Source organism: Balaenoptera physalus, assembly GCF_965194825.1.
Source record: "Balaenoptera physalus genome assembly, chromosome: 3".
Classification (NCBI taxonomy): domain Eukaryota; kingdom Metazoa; phylum Chordata; class Mammalia; order Artiodactyla; family Balaenopteridae; genus Balaenoptera; species Balaenoptera physalus.
In genome coordinates, this window is record NC_138890.1 from 58,509,499 (window position 1) to 58,528,070 (window position 18,572).

Genomic DNA, 18,572 nt, shown 5'->3' on the forward strand with positions numbered 1-18,572 from the left:
TATCCATCTTCTCCCCTAGAATGTGACCTCCGTGAGGGTGGGGACTTTGTTTTGTTCATCACTGTGACCTCTGAATCTAAAACACTGCTGGAATCAACAAATTAATGAGCCACAGTTAGAAGCTGGGGGACTCCCCACATGTGAAGCACGAGGCTAAGAGTGTCATGTACGTGAGCATTTAATCCTCACCACTTCCTACCGGCCTCTCCTGTTGGACCATCACCAGGAAGAGTGGAGTTGGACAGATGTGGGGGTACCGTACCCAGCCCCAGTCTCCCCCATCATCGTTCCAAACTTTAGTGGCTATATTTCTGATAAATGCCTCCCAGGGACACATGCCAAGACAAGTAAGTAAAGCCCAGGGCCTCTCCTACATCTGAGAGGCTTACCTTCCAGAGTCTGCCCTCCCTAAGGATCTAAAAGGGCTCAGCAAGCCCCACATAACCACAGCAGCCACCATTTACTGGATGCTTACGTACAGACTTTCTCTCATGTCCTCCCCACACTCTCCTTCGTAGTTATGACCACCTCATTTTAGAGGGGGAACCAAGTGTCAGAGAGGTTAACTCACTTTTCATGCTCACACGGCTAAGAAGTCTCAGAGCTAGGACTCTGAGCCCCGGTCTGTCTGATTTCAAAGGCCATGCCATTACCCACTATTTCTTCAGTGCCTCCACACTGCCCATACAGGTTCTCCCCTAGCCTGGGTCAGCCTCCTTGGTCACTGACGGTGCACAGCAGAGCAGAGAGCAAGGGCTCTGGGCCAGACAGACCTGGGCTCAAATCCCTGCCTCGCCACTTCTTGTGTGTTTGGGCAGGTAGTCACCCTCTGAGAACCTTGATTTCATCTGCACGGTAGGGTGGGAGATGCCCACCCCAGAGGTGCGAGGAGCAATGGAGATACAGGCCCGCCGGTACACAGCCAGGCCCGCACAGCCAGTGAGAAGCGGCTCTGGGCAAGCCTCTAGTGGCTGCAGCTGCCCTGCCACTTCCCCCAGCTGGGTCCTGCCCGGTGGCCACCAAGGGCTGGGTCAGGGCCTCCCTGTCCTTCACAGGAGAGCCGCCCCCAGAAGACAGAAGACAGGGGCTCTGCCAGCACCTAGTAAGTGCCCAACTCACTTTAAATACACGAACACCAATCTCTCCTTGCACGTCAGCATCATCTGTGGACAAGTTAACGTGATTTACCAAAGCCTTGGTTTACTTTTCTGTAGAAGAGATGATCATTCACCTGCACCCAATAATTATTCAAAGAGGTGAAGCATTTCAAATGCTTACAGCAGCACCTGACCCATGAGAAACACTCAATAAATGTTAGCTCATGATTGCATCCTATTTCCTAACCCAGGAAACAGACACTAGGAAGGCAACCAATTTGCTCGACATCTCACAGCTAGTTCAGGGATTTGACCCCAACCTGCCTGACCCCAGGCCACTTCCATGTGGACATTAACACACCCACTCAGTGACCAACATTGGACACTGAAGAGAGAAATGTTATGTTTCAATAAAAAACTACAGCACGCCCTTATGGGTATCCAATTCTGGTCCTGTTCATTGTCTTTGAGCTGTTTTTCACCTCTTGGTAAATTACATTTTACCTTTTACTTTGTTACGTCCCTGTAAATTGTATTGGATCCTGCCATCTTGCACATTTTCCGTCCTTACCAAATTCTCCATTCTTCTAGTTTCCCATTTTCTCCCACCATCCTGTCGTGGATTTCACTGAGCCCTACAACCTGACTGCCCAGTTCCTTACTGGAAGTACAGGCTGGTCGTGACTGACCTTTCCGGCCAAGATCTAAAGAAGCCTTGCAAGCTGAAGCCAGACTACAATGTGATAAAAACTTCAAAAGACTCATCACCACAACAGATCATGAACTCCCTCATTTAAATGCCTGATAGTTCACACCATCCAGTAAACATCCTCCACTGCCAAGTCCAACAGATGGTTCAGCTGGTCTTTAATGAACAAAAGGTGACTGAATGTGAAATGAACTTACATTGTTCAAAAGGAGAATGTCTCCTCTGTCCTTGAACAAGAGGACAGACTGACAAAGATTCTCTCCTTGACCAAACTGTCATTAGGCTTCTCTGAGCCCCAAGCCCTCTTCTCAATGAGGCCTTGACCTTGGCCTTCCTTGCCAGGCCTGAATAGCCCAGTCTTAGCAAGAATCCTGCTAAGTCAGTTTAGAGAGAATCCCCTACCCTTGATGTCACCTCTTAGTAATTTTCCATCCACTGAGGCCCTCACCCTGTTCCTTGGGGGTAAATCCCCACCTGTCTTTGTATTCAGAGTTGAGCCCCATCTCTCCCCACTACTGCAGTACCCCTATCGCAATAGCCCTAAATAGAATCTTCCTTATCATTTTAACGAGTGTCAGAATAATTTTTTCTTTAACCTCCCTAAGGCTTGCTTCAAGTAGGAGGGCCTCCCCTCCCTGAACATTCTCCAGTCACGTCCCAGTCAAATCCCATCCCGGATCTCCTGAGGGCCACCTCTCTCCCCTGCTCAGCACGAGCAAACCTCTAACAACCACTGCACTGGTTCTCCTGCCACCGCCCCGTGGATCTTTGCTTCTAACAGGCTGGCTGCCAGCCCCCCACTTCCCAACCATCTATGCACGCAGAGAACACGAAAGTACAGAAACGTTATTTCCCATCTGGAAATGCCTCCGAGCTAAACATTATGTAGGATGTGATGGTGTTCATCTACCCCAAGCGAGGCTGAGAGAAACACTGAGACAGGAGGAGACTGCTAGCGGGAGGGATGGTGCGTCAGCAGGAGCTAAATTTAGCAAACGAAGCCTCTAACTTCATTCTTAGTTGGGGGGGGGGAAGAGCGGCAGGAGAAAAATGTATGCACATATTTAAATGAAAGAACCTTTGAGAGAGAGGGAAAGAGAGTCCACATCCGTTGCGGACCTGCAGAAATGCCTGAGGAGGCTCAGCGCTCTTGGGGAGGCTGCCCCAGGTCAGTGGAAGGGCTCCACCTGCCCAGCCCCGTCCCAGGGAACCAAATCCCTTGGGGGAAAGGTCCCTTTGGACCCAGTGAACGCGCGCGGTTACAAAGGAAGCTGCAGATTGGGAAATTCAAATGGTAACTGCTGGGGGCAAGGGAAGTAAGTGGATTCTGAAAAGCTAAAAGTTCTGGAAAAACCTGTAACACGGCTTTGAACAGATTTTGTTTTCTAGTAGAGTGGCTAGTATAAAAATACGCATCATCTAGGCCCCAAAGCCTCCAGGGAGGAGGGTCTGGAAGCCTGGGAGAAGAGACGGAGACCTCCCAGGCGGTGCAAAGCGGTCATCTGAGCACAAGTGCAGGGCCCCGGCTCTGCCTGTAGCCGGCTGTGGGGTTGCGCCAGTTACCCCTTTCCAGGCTAAGGGTAACAGTCTGTGAAATAAAGGTAAACAGCCCGGCTGCACTCTAAGACATTATAAGATACTCTATTTCTGGATTTGTGTGCAGGGAAGCGGGTGGACATCATCAGATTCCACCATCACCACCGCCAGAACCAAGACTTCTGCCTTGACTTTGATAAAAGATCCATTATTAAGATACTTCACTGCACTCTTAAAAATGTATCAATCCCCACAAAGGGCTAACATTCTCACTGTAAGCAGAGTCATTATAAATCAGAAAGAAACATACAAGCACCGCAACTGGAAAATGAATGAAGGGCGTGAAGAGCAATTCACAAAAACATACAAATAACTTAATTCTATGGGGAAAAAATTGGGCAGCCTTACTGGTAACCAGAAAAGGGCATAATTAAAATAAAAACGAGAAAGCTTTTCCCACATATCAATTAGCAAGTTCCTAAAAACCCAGTAATACCCAGCAAGGGCCAGGGATCAGAGAAATCTGAATCCTGGTGCATCACCAGTAGACAGCAAGGTGGCCTGACTTAACCAGGGGCAACCTGGCCAGATGAGGACAAAAATTCTTAAGTGGACATCACATGTGACCTAATAATTCCACTTCTAAAGCTCTGTCCTACAAAATTATTCAAGGACGTGTACAAAAAAAATACATCTAAAGATTTAACCACACTATTTTATAATCCTAAAAAATGGGAAATGATCTTCTGTCCAATAAAAGAAATACATCTATATGGTGAAACACAACTAAACTAAAAAATCAGCCTACAAAAACACAAAGATATAGGAAAATGTTTATGTTACCTATTAAGTGAAAAACAAATTCTAAAGCTATATAGACAGTAGAATCAAATTTTACATATAAGCCATCGCTAATACACGTAGGCACACAAATACTGGAAGGAAATACAAAAGTATTACCAGGGCTGGGGACTTCCCTGGTGGCACAGTGGATAAGAATCCACCTGCCAATGCAGGGGATATGGGCTTGAGCCCTGGTCCGGAAAGATCCCACAAGCCACAGAGCAACTAAGCCCATGTGCCACAACTACTGAGCCTGCACTCTAGAGCTCGTGAGCCACAACTACTAAGCCCACATGCCACAACTACTGAAGCCCATACACCTAGAGCCATGGCTCCCCAATGAAGAGTAGCCCCCACTCTACGCAACTAGAGAAAAGCCCACACGCAGCAACAAAGACCCAATGCAGCCATAAATAAATAAATAAATTTTTTTTTTTTTAAGTATTACCAGTGATATCTCTGAAAGTAGCATGATCATAGGTGGTATTATTTCCTCATGTTTACTTTTCTGTATTTTCAAAATCCTTAAATAAGCAATTCTTTTGTATTTGGAAAAACTCTACATCATTTTTTAAAAGGTAGAAAGGAAAAAAGATGTCTTTCCCTCTTTCTAATACGTAAAAGGCATTGAACTAACAACTCCAGCCAGAAAACTGCCACAGGCCCCTTGCCCAGCACACCCTTCAGAAAACTCCTTCCTCAAACACATCACTGACCCCTAAGGAACTCTCAGTCCCTGGGCCCTACTTTCATGCTTCCTCTCACCCTCCTTTCACCAAAGATCTGTCATCCACAATTCGTGCAAAGAAGGTAGATCACAGCCCAAGTTCCTCAGACACCAAGGGTCTATCTAGTCCTTGTCTCATCCAGCCTCCTACCTTTAACCAAATGAAGCCACAGAGTGTCAATGGTTTTCAGAGACTGTCAACTCCTTGGAGCCTCTCTCACAAACCCTGAGGAGGGCAAGCAGGCAGGCAGGCAGGCAGCACTCCGGGTTTATGAGAAGGAAAGCGAGGCTCAGGAATTGAGGGCAGGAGCCCAGGGCTGGCTTACAGTCCAGCTCTCTCCAATCCCACTGACTCCAGACCCTCTTCAGCCAGCCAGGGACCTCCAGCTGGTAGGGCATGGGGCCCTGGCATCCCCAGCCCCATTTGGCCAGGGGTATACCTGTCTGCACACCCTTCAATCTCCCTCATTCATCCCCATCTCAACCCTCTGTCCCTGCTCCTGCTTCCATAATAAAAAGGCTAGGAGAAATTAGGACAACTTCCTCTCACAACTCATTAATTTAGTTAACTGTCTAATCTTTTACTATCCTCTCACCTCATAGATCAAGAACTTCTCATTTTCAACGTATGAGTCAGAACTCAGCTATGATTGATAGAAGCCACCAAAGTCGACATGGCTTAAGTGGAGAAGAGTGGAATTCATTAGCTCATGTTACTGGGTTGTCCAGAGTGCACATCCAGCTTCAGGCACGGCTGGATCTAGGTGCTCAAACATCAGGGCTCTATTTGTCTTTCTTTCTCCATTCAGTAAGCAAGATATTCACCAACAGAATCAATAAATTGCCTTCAGTGGAAGAAATCTTTAAAAAAAAAAAAAGAAGATTCACCAACAGGCTCACATTTACATCCTACCAATTCCAGCAAAAGTACATCATCTTCCCCAAGAGCTCTGGCAGAGAAGTGCTAGGAAGGACTCAACTGGCTACATTCAACAGCCCAGTCCTAGGGACACAGGGCAAAGGTCAGTCCCTTCTAGCCACACAGGAAAAGGTGTTCTCTTCCCAGAAGGAAGTGGGAGATGCTGGAAAGGAAACCAACAGAGTTCCACCTTAACAAATCTCTTCCACTTTAAGAACAAGTTAGTTTCTTGGCACAGGTATTCACTGGCAGCGGTAAGCATGAATGACACCATCGAGCTGGGGTTACTTTGCCACCCAGGCAAAATGAATTATTAGCCAACAGTCACAAGAAATGCCCAAATACTACAATCAAAATCTAGGTGAGAAAGCGGTTTTTTTACTCACGTTTACTGAGGTATGACTTACATACAGTAAGATTCACCCTTTTTAGTAGAGTTCTACCAATGTTAGTGAATGCACACAGCTGTGTGACCACCACCACAATCAAGATACAGAACATTTCCATACCCCTCAAAAATTCCTCTGTGCCAACCCCGCCCCCCATTCCCAGCCCCTGGCAACCACTGGTTTGCTTTATGGCCTTATAACTGAGTATCATGAAGTTATATTTCCAGAATATCATGAAGTTCTTCAGTGTGTAGCCTTTTGAGTCTGGCTTCTTTCACTTAGAATGCACTCGAGATTCATCTATGTCGGTGCATGTACCAAGTAGTTCACTCCTTTTACTGCTGATCATTGATACATACACACACACACACACAGAGGGATTTTAAAAATTCACCTATAAAAGTATGATCTAAAATATTCATAAGGTATCCTATATTTATCATTATTTTATTTAACAGTCCACCAAATATTTAAGTTTCCTCTGCATACCTAGGAACAGGGGTTACGTCCAAGAGCAAGATATCTTTATTCTGGTGGTGCTTTCATTTTAATGGGAAGAAACAAAAATTGGATCAATATACATAATATATCAGGAGGTGAGAAATGACGTGAATCAAAACAGAGCAGCCTGGCGGGCAGAGGGGGTGGTGCCGTCGTGAAAAAGGGACCCGGGCAAGCCTCTGAGGGACTCACAGTAAGCAAAGGCCATACATCTTGCGATTACCTTGAGGAGGAGCATTCCGGGCAGAAGAAACTATGGGAGCAGAGGCCGGAGATCTAAATGAGCTTGGAGTGTCTGAGGAACAGCAAGCTGCCCCGAGGCTGCAGGGAGCACGGCAAGGGTGGGAGAGGGCGGGGATGAGGTGGGAGAAGGGCAGGGCCTCAAACAAACCAAGGTGATGACGCCTTTGGGTTTCACCCAAGTGAGATGGCAAACTGTCTAATCCAGACCTCCCACACCATCTGCCTTCTCCACACTGACACTCAGGAGACTGGGTCCTGCTGGAGACTATCTCCCAAGTTAGAGCCACGGCAAACCCAGTCTCCATACCCAACACCTCGCCCGCTCAGACACTTCACAGAGCAAAACTCCTCAGAGCCTGCGACACCTCCTTGCTACCGTCCTATGTCTCCCCAACAGGACCAGCTACATCCTTTGCCAGTCCCAGTTAGGACTGCCAGATAAAATAAATTTGAATTTCAGATACACAGTGAATATCTTTTAATGTAAGTATGTCCCATATATTGCATGGGACCTACCGCCGCCTCTCTTCCGGCTACCTTACAAAGGAAACAAATATCAACCTCTCAGTCCCACACACTCTCCCACATCTGTATCCTCCTTGCCTCGTCCTCACCCGTTCAGATGGGAGCCACGTCCCTCCCTCAGACAGAGTCTCAGTCTCAGCCCTGGATCCCACCCTCTCCTGCCTTCTCAGTTCTTTGTACTATTCACTCCCCATCTCCTCTCTGCATCTTCAACTTCTGATCTCTCAGAGGTCTACTTCTCACCCACAATTCAACATGCTCCAGCCTTCCCCAGTTTTTTAAACCTTCCCTGGATCCTCCCATACCATTACCTGTCCCTTCACTTTCAGGTACCTTGAATGATGTTATCACCTTCCCTTAACTTCCCCACCTCGCAGTGTCCTGTCAACTCCCTGCATTCTCGCTGTCTCCTCCTCAACTCGGGGGCACTGCTCTTGCTACAATCATCCATGACCTTCTCGGCACTCACTTCTCAAGCGCCATCTCTCTCTCCGTCTTAAGGCTCCCTTTGCTTGGCTTTAGTGACACCAAATTCTCCTGGCTTCTTCTAGTGGAGGCAGCTCCTTCCCAGTTTGCTCCTTTTCCTTATACACTGGGATTCTGAGGCTCTGTCCTAGAGTCTCTTTCCACACGTTACACGCTCACCCACGGTGGAACCCAGAGGTTCTACATGTTGAAGAAGGCCTCATCTCTCTGCAGTCTACACTTCTCTCCTGAGTTTCAGACTCTAATGTCTATGGGGGCAGCTCCACTATTATCTCCGTGAACTCAACATGTCCAAAATCAAACTAAACAGAAAAAAGTAGACTCATACTCCCCCCACCCATGGCACCACCTCCTGTTTTCTGTATCCGCATGGCACATCCGCTAACCCATTTCCAAGCCATAAACTCAGGTGTCATCCTTGGTTCTTCTTTCTCCTTCTCCCTGATAAAGAAATCCTATCAATTCTGTTCTCTAAGTAGCTCTTGACTGCTTACACTCCCTTCCCCCTCCCCTATTTCAGTTACCACTCTCTCCCCTCTACTGGAATCTTTCAACAGCCTCCCAGCCTGTGCCTATTTCCAGTCTTGCCATCTCCCGTCTCCACCTAGCTACCCCAGCTGCAAACACTCTCCAGCCCCATCCCTCAATTGGCCCCCCCTCAAAGGATAGATCCAAGGCTCTCTCAATATATTTCAATCTTCAGCTAGACCATGCCATCCCTTGCCTCTCTCTAGACTTCTGCACATGCCTTTTCCTCTGCTTGGAATACTCTTTTCACCCCGCTTTATGTCCTCACTCCCCAGTGTGGTTAACCCCTACTCATCAGCCACAGGAAGCAGTAAGCAGAGTGGTGAGGGTGACTGTACACTCAGGTTTCCTGGATTCCAACCACAGTCCCACCGCGTCCTAGGTGTATGACTTCAACCTCCCTATGCTTCAATTTCCCCTTCAGGAAAATGGGAGCAATAACTGTGGGGATATCTCTGGTTGAGTAGCAAACAATTTTCCCTTCTTCCTCACTAACAGAACCCCAGATTTGTTCAGGGGCCATGTGTTCATTCCAGGGACTCCATCGTGATTGGTATAACTTATAGAAACCTGCCTTCTTTTTGCCCGTGATTAATTCCGGCCAATGAAATGGAAGAGGAAGTCTACAGAGTGCTCCTAGAAAATACAGTACTATTCTTGGAACCAAGCAAGAGAAGCCCCTGCCCGGCGCCCCAGGCTCTAGAGGGTCCCATCTATCACAGACCACACGTACAAGTTAAAGAACACACGGGCACCCCTGTCACTCAGAATCACACAGCACGACCCATAACCCTCAACATCTGCTATGATGACTAACACGGTTCGGGCCCCGGGGAAACACGTCACACCTCTGGCCCTAGGTCCTCAAAACTAAAGGTAACTGTATTGAGCAGAGGTGTGTGGACCGTGCTTTGGCCAGCCCCAGAGACCAACACTGCTGTGGAGTGTGGGGAGAACTCCGGAAAGAGAGCAGACAAGTGTGCTTCTCAACACTTCATCTCAGCACAAATGCAACACGTTCTTGCAAAATGAAGTACAGAAGCTCAGGAGTGCTAAACATCCCTTTCCTTGTTTCTGTTCCTATTCATGGTTCCACAAATCGGTCCTATATTAGCACCAGTTGTACATGGTGGCTGAGCAGCTTTCTGCAAAATTATATCATGTTGCACACATATGTGTCATATATGCAGATACACAACTCACATATATATGAAATATAACATGCATGAAGCGTAATACTAATTCTTTATTTTGGAAATGAAATGGACATTGAGCACTGTAATTGCAGACATTACATTTTTAAAAAGCAAAGCTAAGATTTAATTTTCAAAACATTAAATGACTTTCAGCTCTTAATTTTGATTAAAATGTTAGTATTAATTATTAATTATATTCTGCCTCTTACTACTTCTAATAGATAAATTTGAGCATTTCAGAAGAAAATTAGCTTCTTAAAAAGACCACTTAACCATTAGCTTATTTGAATATAATTGTGAATATAACTGTATAATTTGGGTAATTTTGCAGGCAAGGTAAATACTTTAATGTTTGCACCTAAAACTGGGACTGCATGATAAAGATAAATGGTAAAATTCATGCTAATACGTTAATTTTTCTTTACCTAGAATGTTCAACAGCAAATTAAAAAAATGTATCATGACAAGTCAAAGGAAGCTATAAAAGAAAGTTAAAAGCTTTATGTTTTAGTACCTTAAACGGCAATTTTTTCCTGCTTTTTGAAAAGAGGTCTCACATTTTTCCTTTTGCACCAGGCCCCACAAATTACATAGCTGGCCCTGATGGCAGAACAGAAAGAATCTTCGTCTTTTTGTCACTGGTCGGCCACTGGCAACCTTAGGACCACCAACCCCAGATTTCTTGTTTAGTCAACAATAAATGCCATTCTGATTAAAGCCACTGTTAGTCTTTGACTTGAGGTAAGTGACCAGCAAACAGCTCAGTTTTGAGTACTTAACTATGAGCCAGCACGATTCTAATCATGGAGCCCCTGCAGCACTGCTTGGCACACAGTAGGGTGCCATGCAATTCACCATCTTAATTAAGCACTTTTCAGAGTAAAAGAGGGTACATAGGGACTTCCCTGATGGCGCAGTGGTTAAGAATCCGCCTGCCAATGCAGGGGACACAGGTTCGATCCCTGGTCTGGGAAGATCCCACATGCTGTGGAGCAGCTAAGCCCGTGTGCCACAACTACTGAGCCTGCGCTCTAGAGCCTGCGAGTCACAACTACTGAGCCTGAGCGCCACAACTACTGAAGCCCGTGCACCTAGAGCCCATGCTTTGCAACAAGAGAAGGCACCGCAATGAGAAGCCTGTGCACCGCAATGAAGAGTAGCCCCCGCTCGCCGCAACTAGAGAAAGCCTGCTCACAGCAACAAAGACCCAACACAGCTTAAATAAATAAATAAATAAAATTAATTAATTAAAAAAAAAAGAGGGTACATAAAAAATGATGTCAGGGGCTTCTCTGGTGGCGCAGTGGTTAAGAATCCACCTGCCAATTCAGGGGACACGGGTTCGAGCACAGGTCTGGGAAGATCCCACATGCCATGGAGCAACTAAGCCCGTGGGCCACAACCACTGGGCCTGCACTCTAGAGCCGGTGCTCCGCAGCAAGAGAAGCCACCACAATGAGAAGCCCGCGCACTGCAAACAAGAGCAGCCCCCGCTCTCCGCAGCTACAGAAAGCCCACGCACAGCAACAAAGAACCAACACAGCCAAAAATAAATAAAAATAAAATAAATTTATTTTTTTAAAAAAATGACGTCAGAACCAGAAGACCTTACAGGGCCAACTAAGAGTCAACACTATCGTTACCTCTTCTTACTCGTGCATTAACTTGAAATTCACTTCTCTGGGAAGGTGTTCCCAATTCCCCAAATCTGCATGAAGGGCCCACAGCACCCTTTAGGTTCTCTGCTGCAGTACTGCTCACAGCCTGTAGCTCAAGAACCTCTTATGAGTTCATATACCCAACCAGACTGCAGCTCCAAAGAGGTGGGGTCTGGGTGTGTCCTGTCCTCCACTGCGGGCATCCACAGGGTCTCCCAAAGAGCGGGCGCTCAATTCCTGCAGCTAAATGAACTCATTTGGTCTCTCGTGTGTATGCCTGTCTGGCCCTGGTGATGCCACTACAGAGTGAAATGCTCTTACATTTGCATTTGGGCTCTGTGGGATTGGGACCTTTATTTCATTCACTGACATGTCCCCTGAAGTCCAAAATGCAGTGCCCAGTAGGTAACGGTAAGTAATGTCTGCTGCGCTTCTAGCATCTTTTCCAAGGACCCGATAACGCCTATGGGGATTTTAACAACAGAAGGAGGGAGAGCCTAGCACTCCAGCTGCACTGTATCTAGTTACAATGTCTAATGCTAGAAGTTAAGACTGAAAATCTAGACAGGAGATCCCATCCTATCTAGGCACTAGGCCTTGTATCTCTCTTGTCACGTGATTTTTAGGCTGTGTCTTTCTTGTAGAAGCTTGCATGTATCTCACCGGATGAGAAGGAACCCAACTTCCTAGCCCCTTCCACCCCCAGACATGGCTCTCCATAGCAACTGGGAACCTGAGCTGGTAATCTGTCTCTTCGACCAGACCCCGGAGCACACAATCCCCTCCCTAGAAGGAAGAAACCAGCCCAACACAGGCTTCAAGGAGCCAGAAAGGACAGTTAGAAGGAAAACACAAAGGCTGCTCTCTCGGTCCTGCCCTCTCCTTTTCACATGCAGTCAGCCCACATTCCCTGAGGCGGGTGGTGGGGTGTCAGATCAAACAGCAGTGTGCAGTTCAGCTGGTCCACCCGGACTAGTTACTGCCATCCGACCCCACGGGCAGAGCCCCCTTCCGGGTTCACAAGAAGGAGAATCCTGCTCTGGCCATTCATCAGCATAAAGGACCAGCTGCAGTTTGGGGGCAAACATCCTACCAGCCGTCCAGCTGCCCACAGCCATGCCAGGGACATCACTCTACCAGGGACCCCACGCAGCCAATCAAATACATCACAGACCATTTTACATCACCTCTCCTACGGTCTTCTCTAAGGCAACCCATCCAGCAGAACACAAGTGGGGGTGGAACTCATGCCAACACTTGAGCAGCTCCCACAAGACATTACCCACTTTGTTTTTCCCACATTGTGCGCCTAAGATTTCAGAAACACTCCTTACCTTTCTCTACCCAGAGGGCCTCTTTCTCCATCTGTTAGGGATCCTTTTTCTTTCCCCCCTCATAAATGCAGATGTCGCTGGAAGAGCCATTAAACCTAAAACGAAATTTTCAGTTAATTATCTATCTTTGGACTTAGAAGAAGGCTTTGCAAGGTAAAGTAAATTCTTTCTGGAACCTTGTGGATTTTTCTCCCCGACCCCTGATAATCTTACTTTCCTACTCTACAGGACTTTTTTTTTTCCCCTGAGTTAACTTCTCTAGGTTTAAAAAAAAAAAAAACATTTCTGGTTGTGGGAGGAGGGGAGGGGGAAATAAGCAAATACAATGGGGCCCCCTGGCCCCCATCTGTTCCAAATCTTCCCCTCACAGGATGTAATGTCTAAAAAGCAAGAAAAATACTCCTTCCTCTTCCAGCATTCGGCAGGATCTTGCATGCAAAGAGAAGAATGTCTGGTTACTCTGTGGGTTTTCATCTGCTTTTTAACTCACATGTGGCCAAACTACCCTGGCCGCCCAATCCCATTTCTCCCTCTCCCCCCAAAATCCCGGTGCTCAGCAGGGCTCACCGCTCGTGAAGGGCATCCTGGTTCAGCCAAGGGGCTCCCACCCCTCCACACCACACCACCAACCCCTTTGGCACAAAGGATCTGTTCTAAGCCTGGCCAATGACTTCTGCAGACTTCTTAGCTGAAGACCTGCCAGAGGGAAGCCAGGGCCCCCAGAGGAAGTGGGGCCGCCCCCCGAGGGTAAAATGAGTGGGCTCGGGGTCCTGAACTTCTTGACCTGCGCTCTCACGCCCTACTTCCAGGCACTCCGCACGCGGATGCACACGCACAGCCAAGTCCTGCGCATCTCAACAGGAAGGACGTTCCCCAGCAGCTGCGACGACCCTACTGATGCCTTTCCAACACTGGGAGGGCGCTATTTACAAGAAGCGCAGCCGGAGGAACTAGACGAGTTCCAACTTTATTTCAACCGACCCTTCTTTCTGGCTTCTATAGTTCTCCTTGAAATTAAAGGAAGAGGCCTTCCTCCCTGAATTGCCCGATTTTTACGCAAGGACAGAGGCTCTCATTTAAATGATTGAGAAACCCTGACTGAGAAGATGGCAAATGACGCCCCTGATCTGCCCCTCCCCGTTTGGCTCCTCACCTTCCTCTCCTCTGCACCAGGCCCGCCCCGACCCCACACCCCGCCACCTCCTTTGTTTTCCCCACATTGTACACCTAGGATTTCAGAAACACTCCTTGCCGCCTTCCCTCCCCCGCCCCCAAGCGTGCTCCTTGGCACATACTCCTTTTTTATGCCGGCGCAACCCAGAACCGCTTGCAGGCTTCCTCTTACCCTGGCTCCAAATCCTCCTTCCTTCCTGCCCTCTCACCCCTTCTCATCACAGCCTCCAAGGCCCTTGTGCTCTACCCTCATCCACCCCCTCCTCTGACCTTACAAACTACCTCCTCCTTGCTATTCCTCAAATATACCTCAGGGCCGTTGCACTTGCTGTTTCCTCTACCCAGAGCACCTTCTTCTGGGGTGTTTGAAATTCTGGCTCCCTCAAGAGATATAAATTTCTGCCTGAAAATTACCTCCCTAGAGGGGCCTTGCTCCTAAAAAGCACCCCCATCACTCACTCCTCACTCTACCCCCACCTGCTTTATTTTCATTCACAGCACCTTTCCCCACAAAGGCTCTCTCCTTGACCAAACTTTAATCAGGCTCCTCTGAGCCCTCTTCTCAATGAGGCCCTGCCCTTGGCCTGCCTTCAGCAAAGAATCCTGCTAAGTCTTCCCCTACCCTTGAGATCCGATCAAGGTCCTCATTACCCACCTTTGATGTCTAAGTCCTTGGCCTGCCTTCTGCAAGAATCCTGTTAAGTTGGTTTAGCGAGAATTGCCTCCCCTTGATGTCTACCTCATCCACTGACCCCCTCAGTCTGTTGATTGGTTCTAAACCCCAGCTGTCTTTGCCATGCTCAGAGTTGAACTCAATCTCTTTTCCCTATTGCACTTGCCTTCAATGAAGGCTTCCCTACCACTTCAACAGGTGTCAGAGGTCTGTTTCTTTAACACCACCCGACATCATAGGATCTTTCTGTTCATCTGTCTCCCTCCACTGGGCTAAAAGCTATAAGCTCCATGAGGGCAGGGTCTCTATGTGTTTTGCTCTCCTCCAGCTTTCTAGCTTCTAGAGCAGTATCTGACACGCAGCAGACACTCCCCAAATCTTCGTTGAATGTACAAATCTAGCGACCCCCACTTGTCTCTTGATCTCAGTTTACCTGCCACCTCCTCTGGGAAGCCGTTCCTGAATCTTCCTGACCCTGTATTTCGTCTAGCCGTGATCAGACTGATCACAGGGGATACTTCTCTGGCTTAATATGCACTTTTAACTTGTTATATAACATACTAACAAAATGAAACACAGAGGTCCATCTTGACCACCTGCCCTCCTTCCCTTCCACAGCTCCAGCACCCACCTCCAGCCTGGATTCTCTGTTATGTACATCCATGCACACACCTGGTCACCTGTCTCCTCTCCCTGCTCTTCCCAACGCACACATTGCCTGACCCCCTAGCAGGGGGCTAATTAAAAAGAGAGAGGAAGAGGAGCCCTGATGGGGCCAGCTCTCTGCTCTCTAAAACCAGGCCCAGCTTGGCCCCCGCCATCCCCCCCCCCCGCTACCCACCCCCATCTTCCTGGCTTTCTCCACACCCGGGAGGAAAGATGCCACTTCTGTTGGCTGCCCTGCAAGAGGGCAATGGAGTCCACAGGCCAGCCCTTCTCAGCTCACTTCTCCACTCCCAGCAAATTTACAAGGCCAATGCCGGGCAGAGTGAGCCGCCCGAGTCCTACTGCTCAAGGCTGCAATCCTGGAAGGCATGAGAGTTCATTAGGCCCGAAAACCACGGAGGGAGGGCCAGGGCCCTAGTGGCTGGTGAGTTCCCACCAGCTCCAAAGCTTCGGGGAGGGAGTCTGGGGGGAGGGGAAGCTGGTTATAGAAACAGCCCAAGTAAGTTTCCACATAAAGGAAAAGTAAACAGATGAAGGCTCTTCCTCAGCCCTTTGAGCCTCTCAGAGGAGAGCAAACCTTCAAGTGTTTGTCAAAAAGCTAATCCGATTTTAAAATGCTTTGAAACGGCTGGAAGAGGAAATACCAACTACTGACCACCCCCTGCACTGGCCCGCAGCCTAAGCGTGCCCACTTTCCCCTCCCTCGGCCTCTGTCTTGGGGGTACTGTTCATACAGAGACCCAGAAAATCGGAAGGTACCTGGGCAGAAGCGGGAACCAACCCTCGTCCACTCAGTCGTCCAAGAAGGGCTACTGACCCCTCTTTCTGCCAAGAAAGAAGGCTACATGAGAGCAGAACACCAGCCAGGATTGGAAAGCAAGGACTGCACGCAGCCTTCACTCCACTCACACCCTTCAAATCTAGCAGATATTGAATCGCCCTGGCCCGGCTTCCTGGGGGCAGGGCAATTATCTCCCCTCCCCCACCCCGTACCCCAGGTGGGCCTCATTTCTGGCAGCCAGTTCACTCCCAGGTGAAATGAGTTTCCAAATAGGTTTGCCCAACAGCAATTAAAGGAACAGCAAACCCTTCTCAAATACTCCAGATTCTGGTTCTCTCTCCCTTGGACAACTTTACCAGATGCTGTCACCTACTACCATCATGCTAGGGTGACCAACCACCCAGGTTGCCAGGGGCTGTCCGGGTTTTAGCACTGAAAGTACTGCATCCCAGGATGGTTGGTCACCTATCATTGTGGCCTCCCCAAGCTTCTCCCCTCCCATCCCCACAGTTTCACAAGGGCACGTATTTTGGCAAGGTGGGCTTCCTGGTATTGCTCCCCAATCCTGATGCCCTTGCCGGGTTTAGAGGAAAGGAAAGTGGTAAATCTAGAGGTTGCATTAGTTTCCTTCTACCAGAGTCTTTTAACTTAGAAAAAGGAAAATAGATAAGAATAATACCAGACACGCAGCACTTTGCTGAACATACAATACCTTGTTCGATTAATCCTATGAGGTTGGTACCGTTTCCCAGACTGGGAAACTGAGACTCAGGATCACAGATAATAAGTGGTAGGATTGACATTCCAATGCAGGCAGTGACACCAGGGCTCACAGACTAATTCACTATATTAATCTGTGATCCCTAAAGATGAAGAATCCTTGTCATTTTGATCACAGAGGATGAAAACAACATGAAGCTACTTATGCGAGACTGAAAGGGCATAAATTCACATATGTGGAGCAACACACAAAGAAAACAGGATTGTGAGAGAAAAGGGAAGCTTCATACACTGTTGGTGGGAATGTAAACTGGTACAGCCACTGTGGAAAACAGTATGGAGATTTCTCAAAAAACTAAAAATAGAACTACCATATGACCCAGCAATTCCACTCCTGGATATGTATCTGAAAAAAACAAAAACACAGATTAGAAAAGATACATGCACCCCAATGTTCACAGCAGCATTATTTACAATTGCCAAGATATGGAGACAACCTGTGTTCATCAACAGATGAATGGATAAAAAAGATGTGATATATATACATATATATATATCAATCACACACTATATGTACATAGTGTATGTGTGTATATATATATATATATACACACACACACACACATATATATATATTACACACAATGGAATATTACTCAGCCATAAAAAGGAATGAAATTTTGCCATTTGCGGCAACATGGTTGGACTTGGAGGGTATTACCCTAAGTAAAATAAGTCAGACAGAGAAGGACAAAAATTGTATGCTATCACTTATACGTGGAATCTAAAATATACAACAAACTAGTTAATATAATAGAAAAGAAGCAGACTCATAGATATAGAGAATAAACTAGTGGTTGCCAGTGGGGAGGGGGAGGGCCAATATAGGGGTAGGGGACTAAGAGGTACAAACTATTATGTATAAAATAAGCTACAAGGATATATTGTACAACATGGGAAAGATAGCCAATATTTTATAATAACTATAAATGGATTACAACCTTTAAAAATTGTGAACCACTTTATTGTACACCTGTAACTTATATAATATTGTACATCAACTATACTTCAATTTTTTTAAAGGGAAAAAATAAATAAACAAATTGTATGGAACCTACAAAAAAAGAAAGAAAGCAGGATTATGAGACTGTGACCACAGGTTCTCCTATAGATGGGACCAATAGTTGCCATGAGGAGAGGGCCAGGTTCACAGACAGTTATGGCACCACTGCCCTGGTGCAGAGTCTCACCACGTAACCCCTAACATTGGCCTACCCCCATCCACACTCCCAATGGCTGCTAGATGCATCCATTAAAACTCCAACTGATTGTGTCCAACCCTGACACCCCCAGCAGCTGCCCTGCATAACAAAATCTAGGTCCCTCAGCCTGAGTCTCATCCATTGCCTTGAAAATATAAGTGGAGGCCAACTTTACAGGAACCAATTTGGCAGGACAGGTCAAAAAACTTAAGTGTTCATGCCGCTTGACCTTATAATCTCCCTTCTAAGAATTTTCCTCAAGGAAATGGTTGTAACTGGTAGTGATTGGGAGAAGGAGGGTGACATTTTACACGTAAAGGTGTTCATACATAAGGTTATGTCGAACAACGAACCTGGAATAATGCCCATGACTAACAATAAAGAAATGGTTAACAAAACTATGATGTATCTGATATATCCATTCAACTGGATATTACACAACCACTAAAATGTATGTTTATGAGGAGTTGAAAACAGCATGGAAAATGCTTGGCATGTCATGTTAAGCAATACCTGCAGGAAATAAAATTATACATACAGTGTGATCACAACTATGTGAAAACAAAAACACTACTTACAGTGAAAGGACTGAAAGGAAGTGAACAA

General features: G+C 47.1%; 1 protein-coding gene across 1 annotated transcript in view; it reads right to left on the reverse strand.

Moving 5' to 3' along the window:
• Positions 1 to 17,110, reverse strand: part of LOC309657189 (uncharacterized protein) — a 357,540-nt gene extending 340,430 nt beyond the window's left edge. Inside the window, exons 1-2 of the mRNA XM_082454336.1 lie at positions 15,963 to 17,110; positions 12,692 to 12,786 (exon numbers count right to left, since the gene is read on the reverse strand). Coding sequence (XP_082310462.1) covers positions 12,692 to 12,722 — 31 coding nt within the window. The 5' untranslated portion in view covers positions 12,723 to 12,786; positions 15,963 to 17,110. The remainder of the gene's footprint in view (positions 1 to 12,691; positions 12,787 to 15,962) is intronic.
• Positions 17,111 to 18,572: the final 1,462 nt, after the last annotated feature.